The sequence below is a fragment of the Spodoptera frugiperda genome, chromosome 11 (genome assembly GCF_023101765.2).
Source record: "Spodoptera frugiperda isolate SF20-4 chromosome 11, AGI-APGP_CSIRO_Sfru_2.0, whole genome shotgun sequence".
Taxonomy (NCBI): domain Eukaryota; kingdom Metazoa; phylum Arthropoda; class Insecta; order Lepidoptera; family Noctuidae; genus Spodoptera; species Spodoptera frugiperda.
In genome coordinates, this window is record NC_064222.1 from 9,819,485 (window position 1) to 9,841,012 (window position 21,528).

The following is a 21,528-nucleotide window of genomic DNA, read 5'->3' on the forward strand; positions in this document are numbered from 1 at the left end:
CGAAAACCAGGCATAGTGTTCACAATGAATACAGAAATCAATCAAAATCGTTAAAAACGCGAGTGATCCACAATAGCGTTTAGTATAGACTGAAAACATAAGTGACTGTGAATTTGTGCAATCGATGTTTTTTTCCAATACTTTAGTTTTTAACCACCCTCTAGAAAACAACATGAATGCTGTCGGAATAAACATTGATAAGGCACTCCTAAACATGTCAGCTTGACGGTTAAATGCATAACTTTGTTAAAAACTCCTTAAATAATTATATATTAACCGAAATTGTGACTAATTCGAAGTGGGCCCTATTTTGTTTTGAGTAGTTTAATATAAACGAGAACGAAAAATGAACTGTCAAAATAAATGTCTAGGTTCCGAGTCTGGCCGAAAATAAAAAGAGCGGGAAACGAGGCGTATAATAAAAAAAGAACGCGTACTCTATTTTATTGCTTGTCTCTGCCACTAAAGAGTAAACTAAACAGAATAAAAAAAGTAATGGCCTGTTTAACGATACTCGATAGTATCGTTTATTCCTCACTCGAATAACACTTAATATTTATACCCGCCGATTATAAGTACAAAAATATATCGTTTGATGTTTCGATTTTCGATACGTAAATTCGCGAAAGACGGGTAACAGATTTCAATTTCATCTGCCAAAGTATGTTTGTGTATGTCTTTGAAGTAGGCTGACTATTCACAAACAACTGTAATTACTTCGAAGTATAATGATTGATTGCCATGGATACCAAAGGCTTGTTTCAATGTCTAATTCATGGTCGAAATTGGGTAATAATAACCGATATTTATCCGAAGTTTTGGGTCGATATAGATTTTTGACCGAAACACAACTTATTTCAAAAACCAATCTTGATCCAAAGATGTTACATTTGCATCGGTTATTTATTTCTGTCGTAAATCGCAGCAATTAATCTAGACGGACATATAGCGATCAGATTGGCGATATATTAAAGAAGGGCCAAATTAAAACTACCCTTAACCGACGAGCATGCATGAAAAGACTGATGACTGTTGATAAAGCGAAAGAGGCATGTAAGATTCGTAGCAATTGGCGTTCTATTATCCCTGCCTACCTTTATCGACAGGCGTGAGGTTATGCATGTATGTTAATTTAGCTGATACGATAAACGGATAATTTGACGTATTTTACCTACATAGGTAGGTACATCATGCCAGCCTCATCATACCCTAAAAGGAAAACAGAGCAGGAAAGGAAACATTAGGTTCTCTTTAACTTACGGACAAATTGATATACTTTTACAGCATCTTTACTATGAGGCATAGATAATATAGTTTGAAATACTCCTAATTCACAAACATTAATATTCAGTTCAGCTGTTAATGTTTCCCTTTTTCTTCTGAAAAATTACAATTAAGAGAGTTAAACTACCAGCAACTTAATCAGACATGAAACAGGCCCCTAATCTAATATTATTACCTAAATCAATAAGATTACTAGCCATTTAGGTGGAACTTCATTTACTTGGAACTTTCATTAATAATTCTAAGAATTTAATCAAGCAGAATTTACTAAGAAAAGGATTTTAAACACCGACGCAAATACTCCCACTAATTAGATTTCAGCGTTCGGTACCTAATCCGTTAAAAGTTTCAATGAAACCATTTTTTGGGTGTTTAATGGACAAATATTTTTTGGCTTAACCTTTTCTTGTATGCCAGGTATATGAGACACAATAGAAAACGCATTGTGTCTTGCATAGATCCGCTCCTACTGCGGCATATAACGGGTTAAGTATCGTAAGACAGCGGTGTTTACTGATCTTCATCAGAAATCGGTTGTTTTTCGTTCATCGGAAACCGATTTAAGACTTCGATACATTTTCGCTCTTAATACTAAATGCATTTGCTTCCCTACAGTCAACCTTCCTACTCTGAATCGAATCCAAATGAAAACAAAACTGATCATCAGAAAACCAGTCATGACAGACTCCATCATCAGCAGCTTCTTACGAGATTCTACGGACTACCTAGCGGTTACCGGGGCTCCGGCTCGAAAATCAGGAGTAGGACCGGGCTGGTTTTTAGTCAGTAAGAGTCTAGCACTCCCTCTTGACTCGCCCAAGGAGAGATAAGTCATTGGATGACTTTATCCCCCTCAAAAAAAGTCTTCTAAATCGATCGATTGAAAGCGACCTACATCCAGCTAATATTTCTTATTTTTGTATTATTATAATTTTACCATTCAAGCATATCTATTACTATTTACCAACCTTCTAACTTATCATAGGTGTCTAAGGTCAGACGGCAGTCGTAATTGTGCATAATTCCAAGTGTTAGCTAGTTTTTACTCAAATCTATTCAGCCATTACCTATTCATAGACATACACTATGTTTTCTATGTCCGTATTGTTGCATACACGTAAAGATTCGGTCGACTCAGTATAAAGCTATGTTTACAACACTGACTGAAAATTATTGGTAAATAAAGTTTGAAACGATTGATCGTTTAGTTGTTTATACAACGTTGAAGTATTTGTGGATTTTTTGGATATCCTCCATGATGTTTATATTATAACTTTCGTGAGATATATATACTAAATAAATTATTATATTATTATGTTTTTTGGCTTACTCATGAATAAGCAGCATTCCGCGGTACATTCGACGTGGCGACGTTGAATATAAGCCTCTTGCATGTCTTTGAAACTAGTCGAGTTCCTCGTCAAATAATTATGTGAGTAAACCGGAAAATATAATAAGTAACCTCCATTACGTAAATGACTGTTAGATTTTGTATTTAGAACGCTTCCTGGCAAATAAGGTATGCGATGGCTGTCTCCAAAGGTTTTGGAGCCTGAGAGAAGTCCAAAGACCTGAATTCAATAAGTTTTTACCCCTTTATAGGATAGTGAGGAGCTAAGCTTATATTTTCTAGTACCTAATAATTTAATAAATAATCGTAGTCGTTTTTACTAATGCCCATATCGTTGTCTTTTAATGACCATCCATTTGTCCTTTCCGACTCTTTTGAGCATTGCTGGGCAGTTTAGTGGCACATGATGGCCATTTATTTTATTGAAATACTTTAGATACCATTTGGACATTAGTATATGGAGTTTCTTGCTCGTTCTTCTCCATTCGTAGCTACACTTTGGAACGAACACGTAGCTTTACTGACAGACAGACTGACGAACCATTCAACTTTTCGTTTCAAAAGTACTGAATTTAGGATTAATTAAATTAAATGCTTTGACTTTGAGTAATATCAAGTGTTTGTTTAAACTTCAAAATCCAATATGACTTAAGATTAAGTATTTCACCCGATTGCAACGGTCGAAATAATTTTGTCAAGTCATCATGATTATTGATAACATTGGTGTTAATCATTCGTCACTAAATTCGAAATGAATAAAATGCTCATATTTTTTATTAGTCATACCGGTTGTAAATATCTGTACTATCTAAATGTAAGGTATTTAACGGACTTTTTGTCTGCACACATCAATCTTTTGAACTAGCAGTACATTTTTTGCGATAAATGAGTTCATTGTCGGTCAGATTTTTTTTTGTATTTGGTCTCCTTACGCGTGGAACCATTCTTAGAGCTTGTTTAAATATTCAGCAGTGCCTAATAGAAACTTCTACCATATTTCAATCGTTATTTCGGATATTATTGATATGATTTTTTTGATATGTTAAATATATTATACGAAGACTTAAAGAGCGATCCTATTTGGACTACGCCTAACCGTCTGTTATTCAATTGATGCTTAAATTGACGACGGAAACAAAATATAAAGCAAATTGTTTGGTACAAATAGTACAGAGTGACGAAACTGACACATGGTTATGTAGCTGACTAGTTACTTTTTTTATTTAGATCAGATTTTAAAATTTCTTTGAAACAATTTAAGGTTAAATTTTTGCAGAATATATGCAATTTCAACGACGATTTGTAGTTTCGGAAAGTATTGTAAGTGTGGGAGAGCCATGCTTGGCACGAATGGACCGGCTCGACCGGAATGATACTACGGCCTCACAGAAAACCGACGTGAAACAACACTTGTGTTGTGGTCCGTTGTGTAAGTGATGTTAACGGAGGCCCAATTAAACCCCTTCTCATTCTTCCGAGTCCCCAATTCCCCACAACCCTTGAATTCCTAACTCTCAAAAGGGCGAACGCACTTGTAACGTCTATGGTGTTTCGGGTGTCCATGGGCGCCGCCCATTGCTTACCATCAGGTGATCCGTCTGCCTGTTTACCGGCCATTAAAACTACTTTATGATTAACATGGCAATTATTTACCTACTATACATTTAAACGTCATGCCGTGCTCTGAGATAGTCAGTGAATCATTGAACTGTTTATGAAATGCGGTATCTTGTTGTAAATATAAACACGTTCAAAGTCAAGCAAATATTCTCAGCTTCACAATATTATACTAATATTGATACGGTACTCCGTCACATTCCGGAGCTGCGGACTACCTAGCGGGTTTACCGGGGCTCCGGCTCGAAAAGCAGGAGTAGGAACGGGGTGGTTTTTAGTCAGTAAGAGTCTGGCACTCCCTATCGCCTCACCCAAGGCGGGATAACTAATTGAATGATTTTCGAAGATAATATATCGATTTGAAATGTCGTGTGACGTCACTTCTAGGTACATTTTATACGCAGAAATGACGTTTTGATCCCTAAACTTAGATTCGTTTTAGATAAGTATTATTACCTTATTTGACAAAATAAAAAAATACGTATCTAATATTAAATAATATTTATTCATTACCCAACTTGCGAACTAAATAGATTTTTAATTTTCATACCCCGTCATCATCCAATTAATTACCTGTTGCGGCAGTATAATTATCGTGTTGTGTGCTGTTGCTTAGCAAAATTAATAGCAATCAGACAATAATGACCATAAATCATTAACATTGCTGTAATTGCAAAAAAAAAATATGCATGTGAAAGTTTTTGCTGACATGCTATGATAGAAAATGAATAATGAATCAATCAGTAAAGGAACGTGGAGTCTGCAGTTTTTTTAATGCGGTTAATTAAACTCTATTAGTTAGACGTTTATTTTATATGGTTATATTGGTATATGGCAGTAGGTTCACCCCCTATTACACCGGACTTGTAACACAAATAGTGAAAAATGCCTGTACATTGTACAGTGGCATTGCGTGTCATAATAATATGCTCTGCCTTCCCCTTCGATCGAGGATAAAAGGCGTGACGGTACAAAGACAGTACGTTTCTTTTATTTGTATAAATAAAAAAGGTAATTAAAGAATAACATTGGGACACGTGTACTCGTGTAGTAGTATCGAAAAAACAAATTAAAATACGATGAGACTAAAATCAATAACAAAACAAATCTAAGTATAACAAATACGGGTCAGTGGACCTGCGCAAACGCACGCGATGATCACGCCACCGCTCGTTTATTTCCGGAAACATATTAACGCACTTAATTTAAACTCTAATTTCAAGGGTATACGGTTCATTATCAATGCTCTTTGTATTTATATTTCAATGTATGTCTTCGTTCTTTGTTGTTACAATTAAAAGTCAATATCAAAGTAAGTTTTTACCTACTGATTGTCAATTAAGAATGTTATGTCGTTGGATTAGAGTACATTTTTTGTTGGCTCTGATTTTCTGGAGGACAGCCATGAAAGCATAAAGACAGTCTGATGGCAACGTGGCGGACAGACGATTATTAATTACTTTTTTTATTTTAATTTTACATATTTATTTAAGAAAAATAAAACTCTTTGTAAGAAGTAGTTAAATACTGAGAAAAATCTCTTCGTTTTAATTAACGGCTAAAAATAAGTTATCTAGATAATTTATCACTGAGAGCTAATATTAAATCCATTGTTGCTATCAGTCTCTTTGGTGCTTTCGCGGCGATCGCACATCGCTATCGAACGAAAAAAAAATTACGCGTTCTTCATTTAAATTGTGTGGCGCGAAAACTATTTCTACTTTTAATTATTAAAAAAAAAACAGTGTTAAAGTAAGTTTTTTTTTAATTTAATTTGTGGTTTTAAATGTGTGAATGTGTATCTTTTTATTCTTTTTTTTTAAAATTGGTTACCTTGACTGTGATTTAATGGAACTGTTACATACTCAAACGATAGTGAAATGAGAGAGAGCGCTCATCGAAAGTGAAATTCGTTTCGACGGTCGCGTGATGTCAGACATTTCACTCTCGACTCCGTAATAAACCAGTTATCTTCACGGTTATACAATAAATATTTAAATAAGTGATTTTTATTGATAACTCTTTTTTATCGGACTATTTCGTGTTTGTGATAAAATCGTTCGCATGTGCGTTTGCCGAGTTTAAAATTGGAATACAAAGGAGAATAAACATGTGAGTGGTATTTGGATTCCGTGTTTAAATATTGGAACACGTGTTTTATCTAGTAGATAGCGAATAATGAAAAACGTTTTATCATTTTGTGATTGACTTGAAGGGCGCGCTGTTTCCGCGAACTCGCGCCAATATAATGCTCGTAAACTCGAAACTCAGTTATGAACTCTTTCCTCTATGAAAGTATTATTGTCGCTATGCTTTTTTGCGAGTTGTTCTATATTTAAATTCAAATTTTAAACGTTCTATTAGACGGCGGGAAGATTGCACAGATTAAAAGAAATTATCGCTCGTAATTCTTTTAGTGGGCGTAAGAATGGGAATTGCTTTTGAAAATTAAAATGAAATAATCGAGAAAGTTTACAAACATTGCCAATATTGAAAAATAGAGCTGTTAAAACTTAATAATGCAAAGAACATGCACTCGGGACTATGTTTTATTCGCGAGAAAAATTAATGTCATAATCGTGAATAAGTCAAAGAAAGAATTCCTAAAATATATTAATTTCGTGGTGATGTAAATCAATTATTTATTTAGTAGAAAAGCAAGCATAATTTTACACCTTAAGCCAATACATTATACAGTATTATTTATACTTTATCAATGCGAAACAAATGAACATGTGCAAGAGTAAATAAAACAATAAAACAACATCGAGCCAAAATTAAACCTCCTTTGTTTATCTCTACAGTTTCAAATTGTACCAAAGACAAAGACTTTCTTAAACGTTTTTTTTTTCCTGGTACGATTCATTCTTCACGAGTATGGCGGTGGACAGCCTTATACAGCCTGGCAAGGCCTTAGACCATAAGTGCAGAATACTACACTACCGTGCATATTTTAAAACTAGCTACATCCGCGCGGTTTCACCCGCTCTGCTTGGCTCCTATTGGTCACAGCGTGATGTTTTATAGCCTATGGCCTACCTCGATAAATGCACTATCCAACACAAAATTTATTCAATTTGGACCAGTAGTTTCGAAGATTAGTGCGTTCAAACAAGCAAACAGACTCTTCAGCTTTATAATGTTAGTATAGACAACTAAATAAGATATGTCGTCGAAATGGCAATTTCAAACTGTAAGGGTGCTTTTCCACCAGAGATGTGCTATGCTACGTCGCTGTGGATGCGTTTGGCTTCCACCAATCATATTCATTGGTACACATAACTTGCCCAAAGTGAATTCTATACCACGCTAGCAAATTTCAAATTACACTTCTCAGCAAATCGGTAAATGATAACCACGTATCACAACCCTAAACTGTTGACACACGTCATACAAATCGATTGATTCAGTTTACCCAGAAATGCATCGACGTAAAACACTCGATTCCTTACGTATCGAGTGCGAACACGCAGTAGATAGTGTAAACAGTTTAATATCTCGTTTCGTTATCTAATCACAAACGTGGTAGTAATGTATTTTTATATTAAATTAACTTGATAGTTGATAGTATTTGACCTCGTCCTCGTGGCGCCATCTAGTTTTGTAGAGTGGAAACTGTATTGTTCTTATTGCTCCAACATTTGAAAAATGGAATTATACGTCAAATTATTCACCAAGAAATCTTGTAAGACATTGGGGATATAGGGCCTTAGTTTTAGCTTAAAATCGTTGAATCAAAATCAGTATAAATAGTTCTATAGATACTATCAATCAGACCTTGATAAGTATTATCAACAATGAATGTTTATTAGGCTGTATTTGGCCTGATAACACACATTTGTAATGCAATCTCGAATTATCGTACTATCAGTTTCGAAAGTACAAGTTGCTTCACTGACCTACAGATAAGGAAAATTGTATATTTTTATATCTTCGAGGCTTGAAAAAATAATAATTAACTTAGAAGTAACGACTTTTGACCGCATTGATAAAGTGGACAGTGAAATATATGCCGTAATTTTGATATACAAAGGTTCAGTTTCAGAAACCATTTGTAGAATAGTCACAGACGACAAAAAACATTTTGAATTTTTAATGCATTGATGAAATTGGCAATGAAATATATGCCGTAATTTTGATATACAAAAGTTCAGTTTCAGAAACCATCTGTAGTCTGTAGAATAGTCACAGACAACAAAAAACATTTCGAAAGGATGTTTCAACTACATTTTCCTTATTTGCATATAAAGCAATGTATTATGTAATTTGGGAATTGAATGGAGATTGGGGGATCCCTCAATAAAAACATAGCAAGTAAGCAGTCACTCATTTGAGGAAAACAAGAGGTCGACCTCGTAATAACGTGTTACTTGTCATATTGCGTACTTTCCTATATGGAATGAAAAGGAATTACTCTATAACAATTTAAATACTTCAAGTATTTAAGAGAGATAACTTTGGGGATCACTGATCATGTGAATTAAATCACTACATAGTATAAAACAAAGTCGCTTCCCTGTCCCTATGTCCTAAGTTTGTACCTTTGTATGCTTAAATCTTTAAAACTACGCAACGGATTTTGATTCGGTTTTTTTTTAATAGATAGAGTTATTCAATAGGAATAATGTAACACCATTGCACCCGTGCGAAGCTGGGGCGGTATGCTAGTATAATTTTAAAAAGTAACTATAACAAGCAAATACCTTGATTGCCATTGGAAGAACACTATACACAATTGTAATGACTTTTTAATTATCACTTGCCATACAAATTCTATAGCATACTCATTATGATAACGAGTCTCTTTAGACCCGTTCAGTACATTTCAAAGTACCACGTTGTGTAACAGTGAAAGTGTGAAACTATTACTAAAAGCATATTATTACGTCATTACATTTTTCTTTTTTGGAAAGCCAGTATATACCACAATGACCATTTTTGTATAGAGGCTTAGCTATACAAAGCATTCTTATTATACATACATACACCAGTTTTTCTATTTGGTTAGTTTAAAAAGGTATGCGATTTTCTTGACTGATAGTAATCTTTGTTTAAGAGTCGTATTTTTAAGTGTCTCTATTCGCTACCTAACCACATCATAGCATTTACATTTCATAGCATGTTTTGCAAGTGTTATGAGAATTGAGAATTGCAGTTATTCCTCCCAAGGGAGAATGCTTACTTGAGGTAAGCGTCCACAGGCCCGCATCGTACGCATTGCACGCATCGTACGTATTCCGTATGACCTCATCAGTACGCATCGCATGTAGGCATTGCTGATGATGCGGTCCGTACGATGCGGATCAGTGGACGTAGTTGTATGAGTTTCTATACAAGACGAACTAAAATCCGTTGCGTGCGATGCGGGCCTGTGGACGCGTACCTTTACCGTCTATCGGTAGTCAGCTAGCTAGTCGCAGTTTTAGGACATACATACCTACCTACTTAATACTTAATGGAGTTCATTTATTGGCCTTTTGCGTAGTATTTTAGCAAAAGGCCAGGATGATAATTAATACAAGAATTATTACCTACTTGCTCTCTCATGAAGACCCAAAACAGGGATTGTGACATTTTATTTACTCTTTGAAGTTAATGACCGGTAACTTCTAATATCATGGTCTTCCATGTCTAATAGTTGTTCAAATGTTCCTACGATCAGTTTTATATCCTACATGTTGTCGTAATGCTCGACATTTCCTTTGCTAATAACTAAAAGAGATGATAAATCAGTACTCAACTACTGGGTCAAAAAGATTACTTTTTTAAGGGGGAAAATCATCCAATGTCTTCTCCCGCCTTGGGCCAGGTGAGATGTCAGACTCTTACTGACTAAAACGACCCTGCTTTTTAAGTCGGAGCCCCGGTAAACCCGCTATGTAATCCGTGGCTCCGGATCAGTCAAAAAGATTACTTAAATCGGTTTATATTGGAATAGTCTTACTGAAAATTGCAAATGATCGTGGTGGTATGCTTGTAACGATTCAAGGTTCTCAAATACGGTCATTAGGCTAAATCTAATCACCCAAACTGTTTGCACGATAATTGCTTGCTCCAAATGAAATCAGCTCGTCAAAAAAAGATTACAAGTCAATTTGAATTCTACGTTTAAGAAAATAGAGTTGGAAGAAGAATTTCCAAATAATGTTTTGGCATAGACTTGTATTATCAGACTCTTTGCCAGATTCATTCTAATAAACAAACAAAGCGAACTTACTGAAGCGGTTAACGTATCCACGGATATATGAAACATGGAACTGTCCCAAAAAACTACGTCATTGCGTACCAATTCTCAGAAGATTTAAGAAAAATATTTCCGAAAAATTGTTTGCAATTTCTCCTACTAACAATGATACAAAATTCTGGATTTAACTAGTTTTATTCGGATGAAGCCTTTTTTTAATTGTTTTTTTTTCTTTATCTTTACTTTTGCGTTATAATTTCTTTTATTATAATTTTGCATCATTTAGCTTTCATAGTGTGTGGCTTTTGCATGCGTTCTGCACTGTCTTTGCACGAAAACTTGTTCCCATCCTTTTCTATACATCCTACATCTACCGCAAAATGTGTACAAAATCATTCAAATATTTACGTTACAAATATACTGCAATCTAATTAATGACCTATGAAAATTCCTGTTGAAAGAGTCAATACTCTCATTAATGTCATATGAATTGAGTTTCTTCATCAATCAAAATCAACAGCCAAATTGAAAAAAATACTGATGGTTCAACATACAAAATATATTATCACGGTGTCAACATCTGCTAAAGTTCCTCTAACCAAAGTCAATATGGTAATATATTTATTGATTTTATACAATGGGTAATAAATATGGCTCTTTAATGAAATACTCGACTGTGGTATAACTCAGAAAATAACTCTACTTGGTATAATATAAAAATCATAACATGAATTTCTTCTAATACTCGTTTTATTTATGGATATTAATAGTTGATATACCATTTTAAATAAATTGTACAGAGCTATTAGATCAGCCATATTTTATTTGATTTAATTTTCTAATCATTATCGAATCTGTACCTTATTTGTTTTCAGTTCTAGTTCAATTACATCTTTGATTTTAACAAAGAATCACGATTTATTCCTTTGGCACGCAAATGCGAAAAATTTACAGTGCAATTATGCTCTATCGTAAAAAAAAACTTAACATTTCTATTTATTCAATTCTTTCTAAGCATTATCAATATTGTCGTTAGTCATACTATCATTCACGTAACCTAGATAATAATACATACCTACTTAGGTACTAACTTAGGTTGAACAGAGGTCAGGCACATTAACTAATAGATAGATTGTCTAGAAGTCTAAAACAAATACTGGAACTAGAACACATTGTTACATTAAGTAAAGACGCCTTGCTAATGGATATTGGAAATAAATTATAGTGCTTTCTTTGGAAATAATGCTCAATAAAAGAAATAAGAGTAGATACTTAAATGATGTGACTTGGATGTCGTGGTGTTTCGGAGATTTAAGTAAGACTTCTCATGCATGAGAGTGCGGGTTTGGAATCTACCAGGTTTCAATGTAACATTTTCCGAGTTGTATGTACTTTTTAAGATTATTGAAACACCACTGACAAACGGTGAAGGAATCGGGAGGAAACCTGAGCTTATAAGTTCTGATTATAAGTTTGAAATCGCCAACTCGCAGAGCAAACGCGGTGATAAATGCTCAAACCTTCTCTGTGAGAGAAGGCAAAGGCCTTCTACCACTACTGACCAAAGGGTCAGTAGTGGCCACTCATATAGGCTGTTGATGTTAATGATGTAACTTGAAGTAAATTGTGTTATACATACGTCATACCTTTGGCCTTTCCTCGAAACACGACCTGTACGGTTTATCTGTAGACACAATAACGACATTTCTCACATGATTGGTATTGGTATGTTGAAAGCAAAACAATATTATGTATCCGTTTGAACTTCTTTTAGTTCAAAGACGGGTTGATATGTTCTCTAGGTTAGTTTCACTTGAATATACTGTTTAAAATGTCTCAAATCCTGATACGCTGTAGTTTCGGTTTCACCTTAGCAGTGCCATAGCCGCCGTAAAGTATCTAACGGCAGGGTATATTAAATTTTTACACGCTGAAATCCTTGCATAAAGAGCAGTGGAAGGAATCTAGGGAGGCTTTTGCCCTGCAGAGGGATACACTCGTCTGATAATAAAAAAATATATATTTCTCTCGCGGGTGTTGGAAGGGACTACACATTAGATAGAAACCTGCCAACACAACAGCCAGTGATCTCTATAATCAATAAACCTGAACATTTTAAACTACGATCTGCAACCTACGTAGAGATAGAAAATACATCATACTTCACTATCAGGCAGCGTGATGTAAATTGATGAACAAAACTAATAACACCATCAATAAAATAACAATATACTTGCCCCAATTTTTCAAATTCCAACCTCATTTAATAAATCAATGCACATTATAATACACGTGTTGTCTGTTCAGTCGCGGCGGAGTTGCTTCCGTTCTGTATAATTGGTGGGACGGTGATAACGGGTTTAATACCATCCTGTATTACGATATTAGAGCTGCATTGTAGCAAGATAACTTGGACACGTTACGCAATAAAAATATGGGAATTAGGCATTGTCATTTTTATGTCTGACTGGAGTTATTCATACCAGCCATGAAAATCTTTGTTATCAAATAGGCAATATAATAAAACAATGTTTAGACAAATCAAGGTTTGGTGTAATTCAAGTCCAGTCTAACTAGACTGGACTTGAATTAAAAAATCTCAGATTTTTTCACAAGTTTGTTACAGGGTAGAGTTTATAAGTTGTCCCCAAATATTATTACCGAATACATATTATTATGAAATCCAAACAGATAATTTTATCTGGTCCAGAACCTTAAAAAAAGCAGTCCATTTCCTCTAAATACCCGAACGCCACTTAAACTTTACAATTTTATTGTTTAAAAATACAAAATGTCTTTCGCTAAACAATAGGTGACAAGAGCTGTAAACATTATCTGTAGCCATAAAAAAAAAGATTGAAATCAAAATGCTCGATTTTTCACGGGTCCCTTTCGACCCAGTAACTACCTGACTACAACTGAATGAAAAAGACAGCTAGACATGCAAAAAAAAAAAGGATGTTTGCGTCACCAGAGGCGCTGGTGTCGTATCAAGTCCATTGATATGATATTTTGCTGTTGTCAGTTAACTTTTGTGAACAAAGTTGATAAGACCTAGGAGGATCTAACGCCTCACTAGCGCCAATTGGTGTAGTGAAAATTGGAAACTTTTATTGCAAATGTGTGTTGTGTGAACTTGTGTGTGTGTAAAAGTAATTGTCGTTTTTATTCTACACCTGTGTGTGTTATTTTATTATTTCACCTTTAGATGAAGTCCTGTTTTTAATTATTTTTATATGATGTCTTGTCTCTATACCGTTTTTGTGTACTGTTAATAGTTTAATTTTAAAATACCTAATAGTTTTCAATTGTCAGACAAGTCTTGTGTCAAAACACAGCATTTAAAATACCGAAGCATGTCCTAAGAATTTGCAACTACCCCTAAGTTGCATGTCCCTAACTCTAAAAATCTTTTCGGAACTATAAATCAACGTCTCTATTGTTCAAATGACACAAAATGGCAGTATTTTTTACCTGAGCTTGACCAGAGAACGCACCCTCAATGTCAGACTTCAATTTTCAATTTTATTTCTATAGCAAGAAAGTTGAAAATCGCCAAAATCTACATATTGGGTGTCCCTGGCTGTACTGTTACACTAAGGGCCAGTTTGTTCAAACTGGCAGATAATATTCAAATTGTATTCCACGTTTAAAATTTGCTAGTTAATGGCTATTCATAGTTTTCAAACCAGCCATTGCTCATCTCACCTCAGTCTTGTTCTTCACAGAGCATATTCTTCAATGAAGAAATTATTTACTTAGGAATTAAATTATTAATTAGTTGTATTATTCTTCAGCTCGCCCGTCTCGGGTACTACAAGCTGGCGGCCGCAGTACAGGCGGACACTGAGCAGCGCCCGCGCAACGGACTACATCATCCACATCCTAAGGAGATCAGGTATGATTCTTGTTTTTTTGTTCTGTAATTCTATTGCTATCTTAATGCTAGTTTCAATAACCTATCTAGATTTACTTACTAGGGGTTCTTGCTATTAAAAAAATGCGTTTTAATACGTTCTGTATGAAATTTATAGCAAATCCATCTCTAGTGACCAAAAAATGTGCAGATTAAATTCTTTAACACATTGAACGCCGTGGTGGTCACCGGTGACCGACGTTAGCGGAGAATTTGAACAATTTTCTACACGAATTACTCCAAGTCAGCCAGTTTAAGTCTTTGACTTTATTGGTAGTGTGTCCTGTGTCAAAAATGTCGATAAAACTTACTCCTTATTGATTGATCTATTCTAGAACGTGCTTTCGTTTCGATTACTTTAAACGTAAAACTCATACTAAGGATAATACTTCCTCTATTTATAAATATTACAATAACAAACTCATTAATTCTTGAAAGCATTGACAAGTACCTTTCTGCAATGTTTTTCTCCACGTACAATTTGTACTGAGATGAGAAAAAAGTCTGTGAAATGGCCTATATCCGGCCCGGTGACCTAAATTAACAGGTCCACTGCCCGTAGCTCATAGCTGTCGTTTGCAATAGCCTTGTTGACAGCTACAGTTTGTCTGTTTTCCTTCAAATTGGTATTTAAAATGAATGCTTTAGAGTCGTGTTTGTAGGAACACGCATTATAGGATTTATAGGTACCTAATCAAGGATTCTCGGTTTTCTTTTTTTATAAGAATTGTTTTGTTACAGTAATTGGTTAAGAAATTTTAATTACAACCTCTCACTCAAAAGCTTTAAGTTATTGAAAACTAGGAATTAGATACATTCCTCAGTCAACAATAAATTATTTCGACTTTTCAATACAATAAAATATGGAAAAATAAATTATTCAAAATTCATTCACAGATTTGAAATGAGTCTGCTATTTGACTAACGCACTAGTTCATACAAAATTTATAGAAAATATAGTTTTTGACGTTTCGAAAAAAGTATTAGGTATATTTGACTAGTAGGAAACTAGCATATTTTCAATTGATACACTCAGTATTAATTTGTATGACTTGTGTAACTGACGAGTTCAATTTATTCAATCATCATGACGTCACATCATACATGTGATTAAATATGCACTTATTATAATTAAGTACCTATATTCTATGGTATTTGTTGGTAGGTATTCGTGTATTATGTCAGGGATGACCTCAGAAACAAGGGGTGTTTCATACTATTTATAGAAACCACTACTAGTAATAGTATGCATCGAGTACTTTTTGTAACACTCTGGTAAATTAGAATCTTGTATTACGATAACAAATAAAATTTATATTGGTGTTATTAATTCGTTTTATGCTCCACTTTTTTGTGGAAAATGTAGTATATTCTATTGACCATTATCGAGCCTCCCGAGTCATATAGGTACTCATAAATCATATAAATATGTGATAGACATAGATACTTTAGCATGTTTCACATTGGTAAATTAATATGTATTACATATTTTTTTATGGTATAAGCCGGTAAACGAGCGATCGGATCACCTGATGGTAAGCAATCGCCACCGCCCATGGACACCCGAAACACTAGAAGCGTTACAAGTGTGTTATTGGGAAGGGGTGTAATTGGACCTCCGGTAAACTCATACACACAACAAAACACAACGCAAGCGTTGTTTCTGTTCGGTTTTTTTGTGAGGCCGTGGTATCACTCCATTCGTGCCGAAGCATGGCTCTCTCACACTTAAATCATAATTATTAACGCAAAATCCCATCTTTAATGATGTTCTCCAAAGCAGTTTCAGCTCTCATTAACAGAATAGACAAACGCACGACCTATTTCCATTGTGAACAGTTTAAATGCTCCAAGCGGAGCCCTCCACTTATTTATCGCACTCATTAATATTGTTCCCTGACTTTGTAGTTTTCCAACTAATTAGTAAAAGTTTAATTTGTTTATTAACTAAGTCTTCTTTGCGGATATGGTTGCGTAATTATGCCACCTTATCTGGTCTTTCCGCGGATATTTTTAGAGCTTAAGGATGCTTTTTCACCAGATATGTGCTATGTAGGTATGCTCCGAAGATGTTATAAGCTATGTATGTACGAGTACACGAGTATGCGATGTATCGAAAGTAAGGCATCCATAGCATGCATCTTTCCATATAAAAAATATAGCTTAGCTGAGTCCATTTCCACTATTACTAAGCTATGTGTATACCGATGAATATGATTACTCGTACCTTTTAAATCAGAGTATTTTGTTATAAAACGAGTTTCTTTATAATGAAAAAGATGGCTCCGTTTCTTTGCTCCCAAGTTTCAAAATCCAGCCAAACTTAGTACTTACATACAATGCAAAGCAAAGATTTCTATTTTCTAATTCGTAACACAGTGTACGCAACCACCGACACAACCTAGTTACCAATTACTCGCGATTATAATAGTGAAAGTACTACATTTTGAGATTAGCAATGGCTGGCCACGGATAGGCCATCTTTACTTTATTGTATATTTTTTTCTTTTTGGCTTTCTTTCCTCTGTGAGTTGTGGAGAAAGGAGTTTATATATAGTAGTGATAATGATTATGAGGTGGAAAGAAATACATGTAATAATAGGCCGGTAGTTTTATTACAGTTCTTTTTTTTCTTATTGTTATAAAAAGTAAGAGATATCAAAAATATGACTACATGGTTACTGTGGTAGGGTAATTGACTGCACCGCAATGTCGCGAGCTCGGCATGCAACAATTTTTCAGGGTCTTGGTAGTTTAGGTAGGATTTTATGGTATAGCCGGTTAACGAGCGACGCATCGCCTGATGGTAAGCAATCGCCGTGGCCCATGGACATCCGAAACACCAAAGGTGTTACAATTGCGTTGCGGGCTTTGGGGGGACGGGGGTTAGGAATTTAAAGGTTGCCGGGAAATCGAGGATTGGGAAGATTTGGAAGGTGTTTGTAAACGCACCCACGACACACGAAAAATTCTAATGAAAGGCAACGTTTGACTTGAGCGCTACAATTGTTGTTTCTCAAAAACTCTGGACTTTATACTAAAGTATATGTTTGTTTGTTACAGTAGAAACAAGACCCCGACAATGGACAGTGACAGCCTGGTGCTATGGCGGCGGCCGCTCACCACGCTGGAGTACTTCTTCAAGGAACTCTTCATACTCATCTCCACGGGGTTACAGAGGTATGGCAACTTTACTATCGACCTGTTTTGTTAGCATGGTGACCATTGGACGACAGGTTCTCCATTGGCTAATAGTCTAGGGTAGTTTTCTTGTAGTTACAACTTTTAAGTGTAATTACCGAGCAGGGGGTCTCGGTTATATTATCATTGTTACTTATTACTATTTGCACCAGTGTCCACTCAGTCAGGGATTATCTCTGAAAATCAAGAGAATAACTAAAAACCAGGGTTTACTCGCATTCTTTAATGAAGAAAAGCTCTACTAGTTTCGAGTCACAGAGGGACTCTTCATCATGAGCAGCTCTAAACTAGTAGAGCTTTTCTCTATATACGTCAATAAACCGTGATTTCTTGTTACTTTAGCATGTCCCACGAAAGCTATTATAAAAAGAAAGAGAAGAAATCCTGACAAATAATTGATTATTTGTATTGTTCCAGGTTATTAGCGTACAAACTGTTGGCACTGACGATATTTGTAGCAATATTAGGAACAGTTGTATCTTATTATGTTAGCGGACCACACCAGCCTTATGTACAGGTAAACTACCTTTTCTACTGCTTATCTTTTAAATATCCAACTTGAAATGATATGGAGTCTGTACAATTTAATGATGTGTAGTCACTTTGTCTCATTCTTGACACTAGATTTTTTTTTATTTTACTTTATTAAACGAATTTATACAATCTAAAAGAATTGTTCTGTGAACAAATTAAACCTGTGACACGTACAGCTGGTTTTACAGCCAACAACCATGCAGTTTATTGCTTATAAATTTTGAATTTATCAACTTAAAAATCATAATAAAGTTTAAAGTTTATTTTACCTGACTAACTGCCGCACTCAGAGACATTTAATGATGACTTAACCCAGTCCATACTAATTGCTTTCGATACAAAATCGTTACTAACGAATAGTTTAAGTAATCATTAAAATTAAATGTCTCTTAGTGCGGCAGTTTTTTTTTTTTATTGTTAAATGGGCCGACGTTTGGCCGCTATCTCACCTGATGGTAGCAGTTCGCAGTTAGACGAGGTTACTCAATACGACCATCTATATGATTTTTGTAAGTTTGTTCTCTGGTCACTTAGTCATTTATTACCCGATTTTAATAATTACTTTTAAATTTCCAGGTGGTAGTAGCGACGCTGGCGTGGTGGGGTTGGTGGGTGGTGCTGGGCGTGTGCAGCTCGGTGGGGCTGGGCACGGGGCTGCACACGTTCCTGCTGTACCTGGGCCCGCACATCGCCAGGGTCACGCTGGCCGCCTACGAGTGTGGGGCGCTCAACTTCCCTGAACCGCCTTATCCTAATGAGTGAGTAGTTTTTTAACTTGAGAGAGAGTTTTTTATCCACTAGTTCCTCTGTTTTTTTATGGAATAGAGAGCAAATGAGTGTACAGGTCACCTGATTTATTTATTTATTTATTAAGGGACAAAAAACAGTTACATAATTAAACATAACAAATAAAGTACGTATTAAAACTAAGTAACAATCATGCAACCCATACCATTGTCCACAAGTTAACAAAAGAAATGACAATGGTAAGTGATCAGCGCCGTCCATCGACACCCACAACATCAGAGAAGTACCTATTCGTATTATACATTAAGCAGTGCATTGAAAGTTTCTATAATGACAAATAAGTTTCTAAGTTCGATTCCCGACAAGATTCTCGTTGTACAGAATGTTTGGTAAAGAAACATCCTCTTAAAAAAACTTCTTACTTCATGCAGATGTGTCGCCAAGTAATATTTCAACTTTGTTGTCTTATTTGTTGATCTATACTATATAATATTATAAAGCTGAAGAGTTTGTTTGTTTGTTTGAACGCGCTAATCTCCAGAACTACTGGTCCGATTTAAATAATTATTTTTGTGTTAAATAGTGCATTTATCGAGGAAGGCTATAAAACATCACGCTATGACCAATAGAAGCCAAGCAGAGCGGGTGAAACCGTGCGGAAGTAGCTAGTTATGTAATATGTAGATTATATATAGATTAGTTTAGACAATTACTTAATATCAATAATTCTCAATTCCAGCATAATATGTCCGGCGCAAATCGACCCGAACAACGCGGTGTCGATATGGAACATAATGTCGAAGGTGCGCATCGAGTCCATGATGTGGGGTATCGGCACGGCGCTGGGCGAGCTGCCGCCCTACTTCATGGCGCGCGCCGCCCGCCTCTCGGGTGGGGGCGTCGCTGAACTCGCTGCTAATGATGACTCCAGGACTGGCAGGTGAGATATACATGAGGAATAAAGGTTTCTGTTTTGGGGGCTTTTTTATGGAAAAAAACATACATTCAATGACTTCTCCTGCCTTGGACAAAGCGAGGAGTATCAGACTCTTATTGACTAAAAAGGCACTCCGTTCATACTCCTGCCCTTCGATCCAATGCCCCGATAAGCCCGCTAGGTAGTCCGCAGCTCTGGATAGGGTTGGTAAATGAAAAGCTGATTGCTTGCGATAAGTGATTAAAGCCGTCCATGGACACTAAAGAAGTCATAAATATGTTGCCAACCTCTTTTAAAAAGTAATTATTACGCTTTTCTTGAAGATTTCAGTGAACGTCTAAAGGATAGCCTTTTATCAAAGTTATATTTTGGAGAAGGAAAAAATTGTTACATTTTGGAGTGATAATTTTCATAGTTGCTTTAATAATGCAAAATATTAAATTTGTCGTTTTGACTGTTGTTTAATGTAGAGTTGGTTTATCCGGTTTTTAAGCTCTAATCTTTACTTATTGTCCTAACTTCAGGCTTAGACCAACAACCTAATAAATCTAAAATATATTACTAACTTAAATATCAAATCTAATCCGATATATTTAACAAATATCATCTTGAATAACCTAAAATATATTATCCTCAATTCCAGAGCAAAAATAATGGTGCAGAAACTAGTCCAGAAAGTAGGTTTCGCGGGTATCCTGGCGTGTGCGTCGGTGCCGAACCCACTGTTCGACCTGGCCGGGCTCACCTGTGGACACTTCCTCGTCCCCTTCTGGACCTTCTTCGGAGCCACCGTGCTGGGCAAGGCCGTCATCAAGATGCACATACAGAAGATGTTTGTTATCATCGCTTTTAACGAGACTTTGGTTGGGTGAGTGGGATTTTATTGTCATCTATTTTGAAAATGTGGATGGATATGATAATAGGGTTTGATGACGGGGTATGAAAATCAAAAACCATATAGTATGTCAGTTAAATATCTATATAGTACCTCAGAAAATTTAAAATGTATATAGTCCGTCAGTTAGTTAATGAAAGTTTTAATTACGGCGGAGGTTTGAGCATTAATCGCCACGTTTGCCCAAGGCGGTTAGGCGATTTGAAACTTATAATTGCAAATTATAAGCCCAGATTTCCTCATTATGTTTTCCTTCACCGTTTATCAGTGGTGTTTAAATATCTAATCTTAAAAAGTACATATAACTCGGAAAGTCGAAAGTCACAACTATAGCACATCTTAACAACCCATTTTTATATTCCAGCCAAGTCCTTTCCTGGGTAGAAAGGATACCATACATCGGGCCCAAGCTAGAAGCTCCGCTATTGGAGTTCCTTCGCAACCAGAAAGCAAGATTACATAAAAACGACTCCGCGGCGCCCATAGAGAACCAGGGCTCAGTTCTATCGAGCCTTCTAGAGAAGTTTGTGTTGGCTATGGTAGTGTACTTCGTGGTGTCTATAGTGAATGCGCTAGCGCAGAACTATAGCAAGCGAGTCGGCAAGAAGAAGGGCAAGAAACGGGAATAGGGACTGCGGACGCCGGGCGACGCGCTCTGTGCTATCGGTATGTATAATATTGTTGTTGTTGTTTTAATAAAAAAAAAAAAAAACAAAAAGAAACTACTTTGTATATGTATTCCTGTTTTAGTTGCTTAGTCAATAAGTCTTAAATATGTTTGAGATAACTGATTAAGCAGTGGAGTATTTGACTTAATTCCTAATAAATTAATGTTGATACTATGTACTTTAGACTGCCTCGT

At 35.7% G+C, this 21,528-nt stretch overlaps 1 protein-coding gene across 2 annotated transcripts in view; it reads left to right on the top strand.

Moving 5' to 3' along the window:
* Window positions 1-21,528, top strand: part of LOC118274954 (vacuole membrane protein 1) — a 30,626-nt gene that overhangs the window by 4,070 nt on the left and 5,028 nt on the right. Inside the window, exons 3-9 of one of the 2 annotated variants that reach the window (XM_050697054.1) lie at window positions 14,234-14,334; window positions 17,419-17,532; window positions 17,971-18,070; window positions 18,664-18,845; window positions 19,574-19,774; window positions 20,415-20,639; window positions 21,031-21,332. In XM_050697054.1, coding sequence (XP_050553011.1) covers window positions 14,234-14,334; window positions 17,419-17,532; window positions 17,971-18,070; window positions 18,664-18,845; window positions 19,574-19,774; window positions 20,415-20,639; window positions 21,031-21,295 — 1,188 coding nt within the window. In that variant the 3' untranslated portion in view covers window positions 21,296-21,332. Of the gene's footprint in view, window positions 1-14,233; window positions 14,335-17,415; window positions 17,533-17,970; window positions 18,071-18,663; window positions 18,846-19,573; window positions 19,775-20,414; window positions 20,640-21,030; window positions 21,333-21,528 lie in introns of both variants that reach the window. The other variant, XM_050697053.1, reaches the window with a different exon arrangement.